General features: G+C 59.3%; 1 protein-coding gene across 2 annotated transcripts in view; it reads left to right on the forward strand.

Annotated features, from left to right (window-relative positions):
* Positions 1-15,334, forward strand: part of EEF1AKMT4 (EEF1A lysine methyltransferase 4) — a 36,347-nt gene that overhangs the window by 18,678 nt on the left and 2,335 nt on the right. The window contains exons 3-4 of one of the 2 annotated variants that reach the window (XM_039489271.1): positions 8,657-8,940; positions 15,070-15,199. In XM_039489271.1, coding sequence (XP_039345205.1) covers positions 8,657-8,940; positions 15,070-15,115 — 330 coding nt within the window. In that variant the 3' untranslated portion in view covers positions 15,116-15,199. Of the gene's footprint in view, positions 1-8,656; positions 9,292-15,069; positions 15,200-15,334 lie in introns of those variants that run through there. The other variant, XM_039489272.1, reaches the window with a different exon arrangement.

Below are 15,334 nucleotides of genomic sequence, written 5' to 3' on the forward strand. Positions count from 1 at the left end.
ACAGCAGGAAGCTGATTCAACTCACCAGCGTGGGGCACTGGGGATCACTGGCCCAGGTGTGCTGCCCCCTGGGATGGGACGTCTCCCCCCCGCCTGCTCTCCTCCTCTGCTTGGCCTTTTACTTTCCCTGGTTTCTCTCTCCCTGGGCTGGGTTCCTCCTGGGCCAGGATCTCCCCCCTCCTACCCATTCTGCTCCGGGATGTCTTGCTGCGCCGCGTCCGGGCCTGCTCAGTGAGGCTACCTCAGTGGGGAACTTGTTCAGTGCCCAGGGCTCCCCTGGGTGACTCGCCCTGGACCAGAGGGATTGGGAAAGACCCTGGTCTTCTACTCAGCTTAAAACAGCCCCATGCTCTCTCCAACTCACCCCTGTCCTGGGGCTTTTCCCTGCTCTCCCCCGTGTAATCACAGCCTGGCTGTGGCTAACCATGTGGTGTGTGACGTGGAGGGAGGCCTGTATCCCATCCCCCCTCCCCCTGCTGGCTCCCATGTGTCGTTCAGGAGGAGGGGAGCCAAGGGCGTGGGAGAGTTGGGGTGACCCCTACCTCCCCATGGAACTCTATGAGCGTGATGCTCCCTGCCCCGCCTGCCCTAGAGGCAGCAGCAGTCACCTGCATGATGGCTAGGTGGGGGGAGGGAAGACTTGGGGCATCCCTGTTGCTAAGCAAAGGGGTTTTCCAGGGACTTGTCTACCCCCAGCCAGCTCTCTGATTGTGACAAGAGGATCCTGCAAACTCTACCCACCCCCCTGGGAATCCTGGGAAGTGTGTGCGGGCAGGGAGTTGCCAGGAGCAGGAGTGTCACCTAGCCCCTTTCCCTGGGGCAGGCTGTCTTGCTCCAGCCCAATCAGATGTGATTATCTCAAACCATGGGGCTCCCTGTCCATCCGGATGCTTTAGCTTCTCCATTGGCCCTGAATAATCCCTGGCCCTCTGTGCTTTACCCATCACTTGCCTGCGGATTGTTTCCCTACCAGCCCTGGGTCACTTGCCATGGGGCTGGGGCTGGGGCTGCCCCCTGGGCCTAAGGGCAGTGGGAGTCACGCAGGCGATGGCCCCTGCCAGCTGAGCCGTGCTCTGATCTGTGCCCATCTCTGCTCCCACTCTCACCACGGCTGGCGGCGATGCTGGCTTCCCAGGGAGGCCTGGGTGGAGGTTGGGGCTGGTGGTGCTGCCTGCAGCTGTCAGTCGACCAAGTTAAGCTCTTGTAACCTTCACGCCGACCTCAGTCCCTCCGGCCCCGCAGGGCTCTGAGCTCCCTGCAGCCTCTCTGGCTTAGAACTGGGTGAAGCAACGTTCAAGGTGGGGTGGCTGGAGATGGGGGCTTTGCGCACCCTGCTCTGGGACTGGAAGGCTCTGGGGTTGGGGGGCAGATCTGGGCTTAGCAGCAGAGGGGGCGTCTCCCTGCAGCAGTGTAGGGAGAACCAGTCCCCTCTGCTCCTGCTCGGGAGCTCCGGGCATGCTCCGCCCCCAATCCCATTGGCCCTTTTACAGCCGTGTCCGATTGCAAACTCCTCCCCGATTCACAGCCCCTGCCCCTAACTCTCTTGCTCTAGTGAAGGGGCTTAGGGCTGGAGGGCATCAGGCAGGGCTGGCGTGGCGCTGTCAGGGAATGGTTGCTTTCCTCCTCCCCCCCGCCCGTTATGAGAGGAAGGAGCCGAATCCCTCTGCTCCTCTCCCCGGCCTGTTGGATTTGTGGACACTAAAGTGCTGGCTAGGGGGCACTACCCTCCCTCTAGGCAGAGCCCATGCAGTAGGGACGGCTGGTGCTACTGTGCCTGGACCGATGACCTGGAAACCCGTATTATGCCAAGCTCCGCTTGATTCTGAGCAGCATCTCTCTCATGACTGTCCAACTGGCAGCTCCAATCCTCTTAGGGAGCAGTGCTGGGCTCTCGCTGTAACGAGATTACGGGCGGCCGCCCCTGCCCTTCCCAGCGAACATGGGGGATGTGGGCATGTGCACAGCCACACGGCACCCTGGTGCTGTGTGAACACGCATGGCGACGGCGGCGGGGGTAGCGCAGACCTGCACAGGTGTGACTTGGCAGGCTGTGTATGAAACACGTCAGCGCACACACCCGTGAACATATACAGATCCCGGTGCTCACCAGTGCACGTGGAGTTTCATGCCTCCCCTGCCCGTGCACAGGGGCTCTTGTGCCCTTCATGCCATTCTCCTCTCCCAGGCAGTGCCTTCCCTCTTTGCATTCCCATTGCAGAAGCCACCTGGCTAGTGGCAGATCTGTGGACCCTGGGCCCTACATTCGGAGCCCATGGTGCGTGAGGGTCCCTGGGGCACCAGCTCCCCACTGGGTGGGGGGAGTGGGAGGAGGGGACAGACCCCAAACGAGAGAAGAATTGGCAGAGCTGGGTGTGTGGGGAGCCCAGGGCTGGAATAGCCGTGGGGCTGTGGGTAGAGATTGAGGGGCACTGGGACCCAGGGCTGGAAGAGGGGGTGCTGGGTTGGGATTGTGGGGGAAGGGGCAGTGCAGGGGGAGGATGCCTCATGTAGCTGGAGCGCCCAGCGGCCCCTGTGAGTTGCGCTAGGGAGTGATCACATCCTGCTGCGCTAGTAGGGGACGGCGAGGGAGCCTGGGGGCCTCTTGGAAGCAGATGCTGCTTCTCCTGCCCATCTCCCCTGAGCCGCTCCGCAGCCGCTACTGGTGGATAAAGTTCTGTGAAGCCGTCTCTTAGCAACAGCCATTAGTCCTCTCTTCACTGGAGATTTCACAGCAGGAGACGGATCCCACCTGGTGTGTGATGGGCCCAGACCCTTCCTTCCCCAGCCAGCCTGCTCTCAGCAGGGAACCCCCACCCCTCCCTCCTGCCCTCCCAGGCAGCTCTGGGTAGGGAGGAAACAGCCTTAGCAGCCTGATGGGGGAAGATTTTGGCCTGGTGCTGGGAGCCCACTCTAATGACTTTTGCACCAGACCGCAGCTCTGTAAATGTTGATGGTGCTGCTGGATTTTAACAGGGAAAGTGCAGGGGCCCAGGTCCCCAAAGGTATTTAGGTACCAAACTCCCATGGATTTCAGTGCAAGTTTGGTGCCTAAAGACATTGGGGGATCTGGGCCAGACGTTTCCTGCCCCTCTTGGAGGCAGAAGATCAGACTAGCCAGGCCCCCGGGCTGCTCGAGTCTGGCGATTGCAGTGTAACTTGCTGGACGCTGACCCGCTGTGGGGCTCAGAGGCCTGGGAAGGACCTTCTGAAGCGAGGAGGACCCGCTGGTGAGCGTATGTTGTGTCCCCTTCTGTGCGCTGCACAGAGGAGCTGAGCTTGTTACAGCCCCCAGCGGGGCAGCAGCTCGTGCTCTCAGCTCCGGAGGCACCCGGGCAGGTGGGCCAGGCTGGAGATTGGGGCTTGTAGCCTTGAATCCATGGTCGCGCCCGCTGCAGCCCTGAGTGGTTCCTCCTGTGTCTTTAGGCAGGCGGCCTCTAAGCACCTCTCGCCTTTCCTTGGTTGTTGCTGCTCTGTCAGCAGTGCCTGAGCCCCAGCTGGGGGCGCCTGGTGCGCTGGAGCCCTGCAATGTGCTGAGCACTTGGCTGTCCCGGCAGGGGCCTGACGTCCCTCCAGCCCTTGTTGGACCTGGGCGGACAGAAGATGTTCTGCAAATTTCCTCTTCCTTTGCTCTTCTCTCTCCCCAGCTGCCTCCACCCCCCCCCAGTTCATCCCAGCACTTGCCCAGTTATACCCCATTTCCCCACTGTGGATTCCCAGCTGTAGCCCCTCTCATCACAGTAACATCCTTTCACCCGCTCTCCTGTCCCATCCCAGCCCCTCTGATCACGCAGGGCCGCGTGCTCGGCCTTGGGCTGACTTCCACTCCTCCCTGCTTGGCAGTTCACCAGCCTGGGCAGGGGGCTGCTTTTCCCACCCTCTGGAGGTGCTGGGTCCCGCTCAGCTGGCTGACAACTGGCTCAGGGGAGACCCTGGCTCCCTGCGCTGGCCCCTGGTGGCTGTAAACCCTCCGGGCCGGCTTACCCCGTCCTGCGATTGAGTGATTGGCACTGGGGCGCTGGCCCCAGCTGGCTGTGCTGGGGGAGCTGCTGAAGACAGGCTACTGCCTGCGGGGCTGGTGCATCATCAGTGTTTTTCCCCTGGGCTGGGGAGCTCGCCCATGGCAGAGATATGGGGTGAGAGCCCTGACCCAGGTGGGGGCTGTTCTCCCGCAGGTCTGCTCCTCTCCTTGCTCCTGCTTCCTGTCCCCGCTGCTAAACTCTGTAACGTACCTTGCAGCGCCCTGCAAACCCCTGTCACCTGGGAGCAGCCCCTTTGACACCGATTCTTCCTCCTCTCAGCGGCTAACCCCCTGTCATTGCCACAAAGCAGGAATTGGGGGGATGGGGGGGGGACCAGGCTGGTGGCAGTGACCAGCAGCACCCAAACCTGCCTCAGACACTCTGCCCCATGCAGATTGGGGCTCTCACAGCTCCATTTCCACCCTCCGCTGAGCAGAATTAGGTGGGAGGTGTCTGGGAGCAGGGGTCCCAGGTGTGGCTTAAGGGGCAGATTCTCCTAGCCCCATGCCCTGGAGCTGGGTCAGAGCTGGTTCTGGGGGTGTGGTCACACTGGCTCTCAGGCAGTCCAGGTCCTGCTGGCTGAGCATGACTGTTTGCTGGCTGGGTGACGTCAGAAGCGGCTGGCTCCTGGCACTCCAGCCCTTCTGCAGAACAGGAACCCTTCCGGGCTGTTCACGGGGTGAGGGCATAGGGACTGGCAGGCCCCGCTGCCCCTGGGCAGGGAAATGGAGGCGCAAGGGCTGTGATTAGTTCTTCCGTTGTCTGGTTTTTCTCCCCAGCTCCGTGGGTTCAGGCCCAGGTGGCTTACGGGGCTTGGTCAGCTCTGGTTCCCGGCTGCTGGGCCGGGTCCTGGGTTTGCCCCAGTTGGGGCCCCTCACCCTGGCCGTGTTCTGGATGGCGCCCACCTTGCTAGACCAGGCTCCCTGCTCAGGGCTCCCTGTGCCTGGAGTAGGGACATTCCCTGTGGAGGGAGGTGGTCTGTGCAGCCACCCCAGGCCCCTGAGGAACAAAAATCCTGACTCCAGCTCTCTGGGAGAAGGCAGTGAAGGCGACGTGGGGTCCTGCTGAGTCCCTGGAGCTGCCCCTTGTGGCGCTGAGCATGAGTCAAAGGGTGCGGCCCTCCGGTCGCCAGTGCAGAGAATTGAGCTCAGGCCCCTGAGCCTTCTCCAGCCTGGTTCTGAGCCCGTGCAGCTCTCCGGAGGGGCCTGACTTCCATGCATGCACCATCCCTTGCCTCCTGTTACCCCCGCTGGAATCTGGGCTTTCTGCCCTCCATCTGAGGGGGACTAGTGTGCAGGGGGTGGGAGTTGGTCACTGCAGCTTATGTATACGTGATCTTCCAGAGCCCTAGCTCTGTGCAGACTCCTTTCCCCCACTGAGTGCCCCAGACCGTGCCCCTTGGGGTTCGTGCCTTTCTGCTTCTGGGGCCCATCCAGGGCAGGTAATTTAAACATCCTATTGCCCCCTCCCCCTCTCTAGCTGCTGGGATGAGAATGGGAAGGGGGGCTCTTGCCTGATCATTCTGTGCGTGTGATCTGTGGCCTTGTGTGGGTGGGGCTGGCCTCCAGCATCTGCCCCTCTCGGCACTGGGGCTTTTCATGGCCTGTCTCACCCAGGGAAGGAGGAGCAGGTTCCTGGGTGCAGGTTGGCCAGGGAAGCGGTGTCTCCCTGTAGCATCCTGTCTGTGTCCCGGGTGTTGGGTTATGGACTCTCTCTCCGCTGAGAGGTGATGGGGGCTCTCACCACTTGCCCTAGTTCTGAGGCTGCTAGCCCCAGAGAGGGGCCTCCCATCCACCAAGAGAGAACCTCATTCAGGAGTGAGGGGCTGGGTCCCTGCTGGGGGGCTGGGTCTCTGGGCATCAGCTAGGGGCAGCTGCTTGCATTGAAGGGGAGGATGCAGAATGAACCTCCCTGAAAAACCTCCCTCTGCCCCATGTGGGTAGGAAAGGGCGGGGCTTGTGTGCCCCATCAACCCCAAGCCATGCAGCCTGGCCCCCTCTCTCGGCCCAGCTGAGGGGCCCCTCTCGGCGGGGGGCTGATGCTGTTTAAGCCTTTGAGCTTCACAGGGCTGGCCAAGTGTAGAGAGAGGGCTCCAGGCTTTCCCGGGGGCATTGCTGGGAACAGTGCCTGGGCCCGAGTGCTAGGGAAGGCCACTGCAGCTGAGCGAGTGGGACCAGAGAGCTCACTTGTGTTGCTAGATCTAATGACTGTGCTGGCCAGTAGCACCTGTCACGGGTTTTAGGGTAACTGCACCAGCGTTCCCTTCTGCCCCTACCCTCCTTGGTCTTCTCCAGGAATTCCCAGCCACCTCTCAGGTCTCCAGTCGTCAGCTGTCTCTGGACCTGTGTTTCCTGATGGGGACAGGCAGGGACCTGTGTTCCACTCCCTTCTGAGGGGGGAACAGGGGTTTACGGCTGCACAGCTCCGTGCCGTACGCTGCAATGTCCCCAGCAAGCCGCTCTGCCTAAAGGCCAATCCCTGGGCTTGCTTCCTCTCCCAGGGCTATGAGCAGTGTGTTGCCAGCACTTACGAGTTACCCCGGCTCTTCTGAACAAGCACTTTTATTCTTACGTAAAAACCCTCCTAAAACCAATGAAAGTGCTTCGCCGAGGGCTGACGCTTGGGTGAGGTCACCCATCAATCTTATGGGGCCCTGGTAAGTCAAAATCTCCCCAACCCTTCCAGAGAGGTTGGGGCTCCCCGGGGACAGAAGGTCCCTGTCCATTTGCTGAATCAAAACGAAACCCTTGAGTCGGTTTAAATGCAGCCTATTTATCTCCTAAGCTCTTTCCTTGTCTGTTGCTCTGTGGGGACCCAGTCTGAACCAGCACGTCAGCCTCCATCTGGGGGTGGGGGGGCGGGTAGGAATGGACCTCTCCGCAGGTGTTTATAACCCGAGTGATTCACCTTAATCAGCCCCATCTGTTTTTCGTTCCTGGCGGAGCTGTGGGAACCCTGCCCCTGGAGCTGCATGCGGTTCCTGGCACACCGTGGTACATCAACTTAATATCACGTGGTCCTCAAAGCTATTGCCTGTGGTTGCAAAATCTGTCACAGCACCAACCTGGGAAGCGCAGGGCTGGCCCTTCTCCTGCCCTACAATGCTGTGAGCATCCTGGATGGGCCCTGGTTAGCTCTATCTCCCAGGGCTCAACCTCGGCCTCCTCCCTCTCTGATCAGAGGATGCCCAGCAGCTGCATTTTCAGCCCCTGCGTTGCCTGTGGCACCGGCTCTGGATTCCTCTCCGCATCAAACAATGGACAAATGGTGTCCGTGGGAAATACCGGCCCCTGTGTTGCTTTTACCCTGCCACAGGGATCTCACCCTGCCCTGGGTGAGCGGGCCCTCCCCTGCCTGCATGCTGCAGAGCCCCCTCCCCACCCTCAGCAGCAGCAGCAGCTCCCCGGCTCCGTAGCCCTTTGGCTAAGAGTGAGTCATGGGAGCTGAAGGGCGGTCGGTCCCCACCTGTCAGGGGCCCAGGCAGCTGAGTGCGGGGGAGTTCCCGGCTCTGCGCTGTGCCCTCCCCATCAGGCTGCACTGGGAGTAGCTGTGTGGCAGAGTGCAGGGAGGCTGCTCATACCAAGCAGCACCGTTAGCATGCTGAGCACGCCGGCACTGGCCGTAAATGCCTTTGACATTGGATAAAGCCAAGCAAGAAAATTGATGTTCTTTTCCATCCTATTAGCAGGAGCTTAGTTCCAGTGAGGAGAAAATGATGATTAAAAGGGTCAGGTCCTCTCTGCTTCAGACACCCTGTACCTTGGACACTGTGTTTCCTAGCGCGGCTCAGGAATGTTCTGGTGGGGCGAGCACAGGGAGAGGCTGGGATGGGGGCACTCTGCACAAACAACCGCTTTGGGGCGGGGGGAGCGTGGATCCTGGGGCTGTTGCCTTGCCGGGGGGGGAGCAGCATGGGGTTTTGCTGCCCCTGGGGGTGGGGCAGCTCTACCCTTGTCTGTGCTGGGCATGCACAAGAGTCCTGAGAAAAGACAAAGGAGATCTCCCCCCACCCGGTCATGGCAGGCACCTGGGGCCCCTAGTGTAGCTCTTGCTGCATCTTTTGTGCTGTTGGATAAAATCATCATCCCTGCAGTGAGCCTTTGCCGTGTGAGCAGGGAGGGGGTCGGGCCCCTGGAGGGGTGCAGGGAAGGTGGAGGAGGCCGAGCGTGGTCTCTCGGCAGCAAGAGGAGCCAGGGCTGATGGCAACAGTTGCCAGCTCAAGCAGCAGGGAGTAGGCAGCAGCAGAAGATGGCCAAGGATAGCACAGGCTGGAATCTGCTAGATCTCATAACACACACACACCCCCTTTCGGGGTGGGGGCCGGCCACTGCTTCACCCTTTGCTGCCCAGCTGCGCTCTGCTGCTGGTGGCGTGGAGGAAATTCTTTCCTGACCCCTGTGGTCAGCAGCAGGTGCCCTGAAACTGGGGATCAGCTCCCCCTTCCTGAGATCTGTAGCAAGATGGGAGGTGACCTCTTTTCTGCACGCTCCTGGAGCAGCCGCCAGGTTGGAGGGATGCACTGGTGGGGAGGGGAGGGGAAGGGTTCCCTGGATTTGGAGAGGTTCCTGCCTGGGAGGGGAGCCTGGCACAGTGCAGGCGGGGCCTTGACCTTGTCCCCTTTAACCTTTTCCTCACAGGTCAGCAGAGTCTTGCGTCCGGGAGGCCGTTTCATCTCCATCACCTTCGCCCAGCCGCACTTCCGCAAGCGCCACTACGCCCAGCCCACCTATGGCTGGTCCCTGCGCCACTCCACCTACGGCAGCAACTTTCACTACTTCCTTTACGTCATGTGCAAGGGCCAGGAGCTGTCCCCTGCCGACCTGGCGCTGGGGCGGAGACTCCACGAGCTGCCCTGCCCCGCCCGCCCACCCAGCGTCCTCCAGGCCTTGGACAGCGAGGATTATCTCAGTGCTATTGAGCTGTGAGTGGGAAGGGCCTGCCGCTGTTATAGCAGCAAGGAGTTCTCCAGCCGACACGGGGGCCTAACTGGCTGGTGCCAGATTCATGGGGCTGGGTGACAGCGGGCTCCTCTAATCCAGTGCCTTGCCTGTGGCTGGCAACAGGAGCCCAGCCCATCCTGCCAGGCACCCGGGCGCTGTGAGACCAAAGGGAACGGTGCTTTGCAGCCAGCTCAGTAAAGTCGGTTTCTCTCTAGTCCCCCAGCTCAGCCCCTCATCCTGGTGCTGTCAATCTCAAGGCTTCTGCACGTGGGTATGTTCCCAAGGGCCACCTTGTCCCAGGACCCCCGATACCCCCTGCCCCGTGAAGGTCTGGCCTGTGGAGGGGAGGGATAGCTCAGTGGTTTGAGCATTGGCCTGCTAAACCCAGGGCTGTGAGTTCAATCCTTGAGGGGGCCACTTAGGGATCGGGGGGGAATCTTTTCAGGGATAGGACTGGACTAGATGACCTGTCAAGGTCCCCTCCAGCTCTATGAGATAGGGACATCTCCATATTAGACTACAGTTCCAAGCAGCCACTGGGGTCAGGCTGCCTTGGGGGGCTGTTGTGTGTACAGCTCTGCTCCCCCCTGCCCCTCCGTAGCAGGGTGGCTGCAGCCTGTTCCTCCAGCCCCAGCCATGGGGGGTGACACGTCTGGCTGCAGAGCTCAGCGGGAGAGAGGTGGGGTGGGGGCTGGGAAAGCTTGCTGCAGCCCCACCAGCCCATTGCGGTGTGCACGCTCCGTGGGGCTGGAGGCGAGCAACACCCGAACCCTGCTGCAGTTCTGCAGGGAGCCAGGGGCAGGCCAGGCGGAACCGGGGAGGAGCTGGCAACGGGCACTTGTGTGGGGAGGCTCAGGTTGACTCAGCTCCCGGACGAGCGCGGTGCCTTGGCGCTCTCCCTCCCCGCCCCCAGGTCGCTGGTCTTGGTGGCTGGTAATGAAGCTGCCAGAGAATCCCTGAATCATATTAATTCCCTCCATCCATCTTGGGGCAGGGTGGGGGGAGAGGCGCCGGCCTCCCGTGCTCTCATGTAGATTTCGCAGCAGTGCAGAGGGAAAGGGAGGGATTTCAGCATCCGCCACAAGCAAATCGCTCTAATCCAGCTTCTGTGCTCGCATGATTAGGAAGCATTATGCCAGCGAGAAAGGGGCAGGATTCCCAGCTCCCTGGGGAGCTCTCCCCTGCTCAAAGGCTCTTTGTGCAGCTCCCGGGGCAAGGAAACCTGTGGCCTTGCTGGGGTTGGGGGAGGGGTTAGCCCTTGAATTGTTGGATTGAAATGTTTGCCGGGTTGTGTTCCTAGGCATGTGGCCAGGAATAGCGGGGGAGGGGGAGAGGCTGGTTATACCATGCACAGTCAGGGACAGATGGGACATGACAACCTACTGCCTCGGTGTCACGCACTGGTCGCTGGAGTGAAGCCGGCTCCTGGGCTGGAAGAAGCCAGGATGCTGAAGTCACCAGGGGCTCAGGCCCTGGGATTCAGGACTCAGAGTTGCTTGGTCCAGCTGGCTGCCTCTTTTGGGGAGGGGTGAATTCTGCCCAGTGTTGCGTCAGTTCTGGGCTTCGGCCCTGTGCCCCAGCCTAGAGAACCGACCCCTTTCCCTGGCATAACTGCTTGCTGCACGGCTAGGAAGGGAATTCTCCCTCCTTGTCCGGTCAGCCTGGGCCTTGCACGGACCCCTGTCTCCTGGGTTGGGAAGAAGATTCCACTTCCACCATGTCAATTGCTGGCTTCCCCATCTCTTCCCAAGGCTGCCTCTGCCCTGAGGCTGGTGTGGTGCTTTCCCACTGCTGCAGTAGCACAGGTGCTGCTCCTGGCGTGCCCTGGGGCTGCAAGAGTCTGAGCAGGGCATGGTGACATGGTGGTAAAAACCTCAGCATGGGGTTTACAGTAGGACTCCCCCGCTGCGGCCTGCACCACCCACACTACAGCATCAAGCATGGCTGGGTGGTCAAGGCTAAGAACCACCCCCATCCTCCTGTGCCTCCACGTTGCCCCTTCACCCATAGAATATCATTCAGTGTCACTGGGTGGCACATGCAGCCATTCCCGTTTCCAGGGTAGTTCAGTCCTTGAGTGCATCAGCCCCGTCTGCACTGATGGGATCCCTACCACAAACAACACCCTGAGGTTAAAGTGGATCTGACCCCCACCTCCCTGCCTTTGCTCAGTCCCAGGTTCTCCCCAGGGAGCCCTCCTGCCACCCTATCCTGCTGTGGAGTTGGCTTTCTTCACTCTTGTGTTGCTCTCCCTCGGCTGGCGGGGGCCTACGGATCAGTCCCGCTGCCTTTGGGCTGGATCTGTGAAGCAGATTCACTTGCCACATGTATGTGGGAGCTTGTAAATGTCAGCACTCTCCTTGTTAGTCATCTGGCTGGCTCCCTCACGCGCACACACCTTTTCAGCTCCTCGGAGATGCTGCAGCCGCTGAGTTGGAGCTGCGGCACCAGATTGGCTACGAGTGCCTCTCCGCCCACACGTGTCTGAGAAAAACTATTCTGTTTCCCAGTGTTTATATTAGCTCTGCATAAAATTTGTGTGCATGAAATCTTTAATGTTGCTCCTGACCTAGATTTATCTGTGTGGATAGAATGAGTGGAAAATGCACTTCACTTTTCAGCGGCCACTTTGGGAGCAGTTGAAGTTAATTGGGTTGGTTCTTTCCCATGTGGTCTGCAAGGCTTGTGTAGAATCCATATGGAATGGGCAGGGTCACCGTGAAAGCCAGGGGTGGTTGGGGGAAACCGTTTTTCCTGAAGTTTGCCAATTGGCTCTGGAAAGTTCACCGGGGCGATTTGGGGATCTCAGAGCAGTTCCAAGTGAAGAGCTGTCTCCATCGAAGACTCCGTGAGTCTAATTTACAGCATCATTGGCTGTATCGCTGGCAAACCCAAGGGCTCAATGAGTCTGGGTAGCTCATTCAGAAGAGTGAGTAATCTCAGGGTGATGGGTTTTTGCCGCATGTTGGGTGCAACCCATTATCGTTAAAGGGGTAACGCTGACATTCTCTGGCCTGTGTTATGCAGAAGGTCAGACTAGATTAATTTACTGGACCCTTCCAGCCTTAGCCTCTATGAGCCCTGCAGAACCAACTCCCCTCTAGCCCCGGGAGCTCCAGGTCCAAGCACAGTAGTGAGGCAATTGGGGTAAATTTGCACGGATGCGGCCTCTGTTGTTTGTATTTTGGTAGCATCTGTGGGCCATGATCAGGGCTCGGGGTTCCTTTGTGCTTGGTGCTGTATGTACACAATGACGAGGGTCCCTGCCCCAAGGAGCTATTGTGTGGGCAAATCCAGAGCGTGTCTAAGGTGATCAAAGTGGGGCTATGTTCCAGCACGAAGTGCATTTAAAAAGCAAAAAGAGCATTCAGCAAAGCAATTCAAGAGGCTTCAACTGATTGGACAGAATGGGTCCCTCTTTACATTCCCAGGGGAATGAAGGCAAAAGCAGGCAGAGGAGGAGCTGGCATGAGAGGGGAGCTGGCACTACACCTCTTTGAGCTCAAACATCCCTGTTCCTGCCACCACCTGGGCCTCCCGCTGTTTGGTTTGGCTGCCTCTGATTTGTGTTCTGGCTCTTTGGAAGGGATCTGTGGGTGGGTAAGACTGAAGGTGCCGAGAGCGTCGCCTGCAGAGAACATGCCAGAATAACTGAACTTGTGAAATCGCAAATGGCTCCTGGTCCCCCAAAAGCAGAGACTCTTTCTGGTTAGGGCACCTGCCTCTCTCCAGCTCGCCTGTCTGCTAGAGACGCCTCTGCAACGCGGATCGTGACGGGAGCCGCAGCAGCTGAGCTGTGGGGCCTGGCTGTGCAAGTGCAGAAGCGTGTTCTGGCTGCTTCCTTCAGGCATGGGCAGGGCCCGGGACGGCTTTGCTCTTTGGCACCTGCCAGAGCTGCCTCCTGTGTCACCAGAGCCTGATAGCCCCACGAGGAGGCGAACAGTGAGTCAGAACCACTGTCTCGCTCACCGTCCTGGGACACAGAAAGCCTTGTGCGGGGTGAGGCCGCGGAGAGCTGGGCCTTGGCCGTGGTGATGGGTGGGGTGTGATGGGCCAGATGCCGGGTGGGAGAGCAGGGGCTCTTGAAGGCCAGGCCATGGCCACATGGCAGGAACCAAGGACGGGCACAGTCAGGGGTTAACTGGTTACAAATTGCATACGTCAGTTTGAGCCCAAGCAACAGCCTTGATGCCATCACAGCCGGGTTTCCACAGCCGCAGCCAGCACGCCTCGCTGTGCTCGCCAAGGATGCTCTGAGCAGCTAGCCCACGGGGCCCCAGAAACAGCCACCTGCCCAAAGACAAGGGGGAGGTTTGTTCTGGAGCCCCTCCCCTTGCCACCTAGGATGATGGGATTTCTTATGCAAAACCCATAACCCCTCTGTCTGGGCCATGTGAGATCACCGAGCCCTTCCTGGGACTGTCACTTCTGGCTTCCTCTGGCTTATGCCACCTGTGAGACACTCCTTCCCTGCGGGTGGTGGTATCCCTGGCTAGAATTGCAACTTCAGCATCTAGAGAGATGTCCTAATGCTTCCAGCTCCCTGTCTGGGAGTGACCGAAAAGGGCTGAGAGCTCACCAGCTGCCCTTGGATTAAGCCAGGCTTCCAGCCAATGGACTGTATTTTTTTAAATAATTATTTGGCATCTCATAAGCGACAAACCCCAGAGGGCCAGCTCCTTAGCAGGTGTAAATCAGCATTACTCCATTGAGGTCAGTGGCCCAGTGTGGATTTACGACAGCTGAGGCCCTGACCCACTGAATTCAGTAGCACAGGTTGGGCTGGGACGGACTCTTTCCTTGCTGACAGGGCCACAGTGCAGATGCCTGCAAGTTACCCAGTGTGACTCCATCAAATTCTATCCCTCTGGTGGCCCATGAGCTGATCTGCCACCAGCCTGCTGGGAAACTGGACCCCTTTGCTAGGGGGCTGGCCAGAGGTGTGAAAATGGATACGCTCCGATGCGAGTGAACAGGTTGGGTAGCGTGTGGTGGATTCGAGGGGGAAAGCGAACTGCTCAAGCCTCTGGTGTGTTAGCAAGGATTGGGGTAGGCTGGGGCTAGATTCCTGTGTCACCTCGAACATCCAGAAGCAAAGGGAAGGGTTCTCCAGCAGCAACTGGCTGCAATGCTGGCAGCTAGAAAGCTGCAGGAGCTGGGTCACTCACAGGCACCCTGAGCCCATGAGGCCCCCCCACACTAGCACAGGGGATACCCAGCACCATTTGGCTCCAAGCCCATCTGTCTCTGAAGCCATTATAAAGAGAATGTTTGGCAAAGCCCAGCTTCAGCGCAGGCCCTATGCCAATAAACGCGTGAACTGATGGTGTCACTGGCCTATTGTGAATGGTCTGTGTCTGGAGCCTGCTGGCGGGAGGTACGGCCCGGCACCTTGCAGTGTCAAATGGCTTGATGTGATGCTGGCCCCAGCATCCTGCATGTGAGGGGAGGCGACTGCTCACCATTGCCTTCGGTAGCTCAGCAAGCCTTGGGGTGGGGGATCCGGGGGGTGCGGTACCAGCATCACTAAGTGGCCGTTGAATAATATTACCCAGGGCAGGTGACGGCATTTAAATGGCACTGTGGGCTGGAAGTAAAGAGGAGACAGTTTCTGGCTCACAGGGATACATACTTGGTTCTTGCCAGGATATGTTCTGCATAGGGACAGGTCTAGCCAGATAAGCAACCCGGTGATGTGGTAAAACAGGGATCTGCACAGTGCCAGCCTCTTCCTGTCCTATTAAATCTCTGGGCACAGTTGCCATGTTATAGGAACTTTTTTCCCAGTGTGCCTTTTGGGGGCTGGCCCTTTAAATTTAGCAGCGACATGCAACTGCAGCCCTAAAGTAGCAATCTGGCACCTGGCAGCTGCTGGCAGCCTCTCTGGGAGGTGAGGCCCTGTTGTTCCCCCCCCTTCTTAATGCTGAGGAGAAGGCAGGTTTCTCCAGACCCCTTACTCCTGCGGGAGAGAGTCTTGTGTGCGGAGCGGGACCCACAGGACCTGGGAAAGTGCACTGGGGGATGCCTTAGTGCACAGAGTTATGGGGGAGGACTGGGTTTACAGGTGGCCATTCCCACAGTAAATTACCCCTGTGCTTGATCACTTCCAGGAGCCAGACTGTGTGCTGGAGCTTGCCGCCAGCAAGGAGTCACTAACCATTAGGCTTGTGAACCATGCTTTAAGCCTCACCAGCTAAAAAGTCACGGTGGGGCCAGAACGCGCAGGAAAGGGGCCTGTCGGTAAGTGCTGAAAGCTGGGACCGGATGGGCTTTGGAAGAGGCTGGGGGAGTTGGCTTCCGCCCCTTGCCCTTGTGAGGGGTGGGGGGAGGTTGGGCAGGGGCGGGGCCTGTTCTCAGGAAGGCAGGTTAGCGTCC

Source organism: Mauremys reevesii, linkage group 9 (assembly GCF_016161935.1).
Source record: "Mauremys reevesii isolate NIE-2019 linkage group 9, ASM1616193v1, whole genome shotgun sequence".
In the NCBI taxonomy this organism is placed as follows: domain Eukaryota; kingdom Metazoa; phylum Chordata; order Testudines; family Geoemydidae; genus Mauremys; species Mauremys reevesii.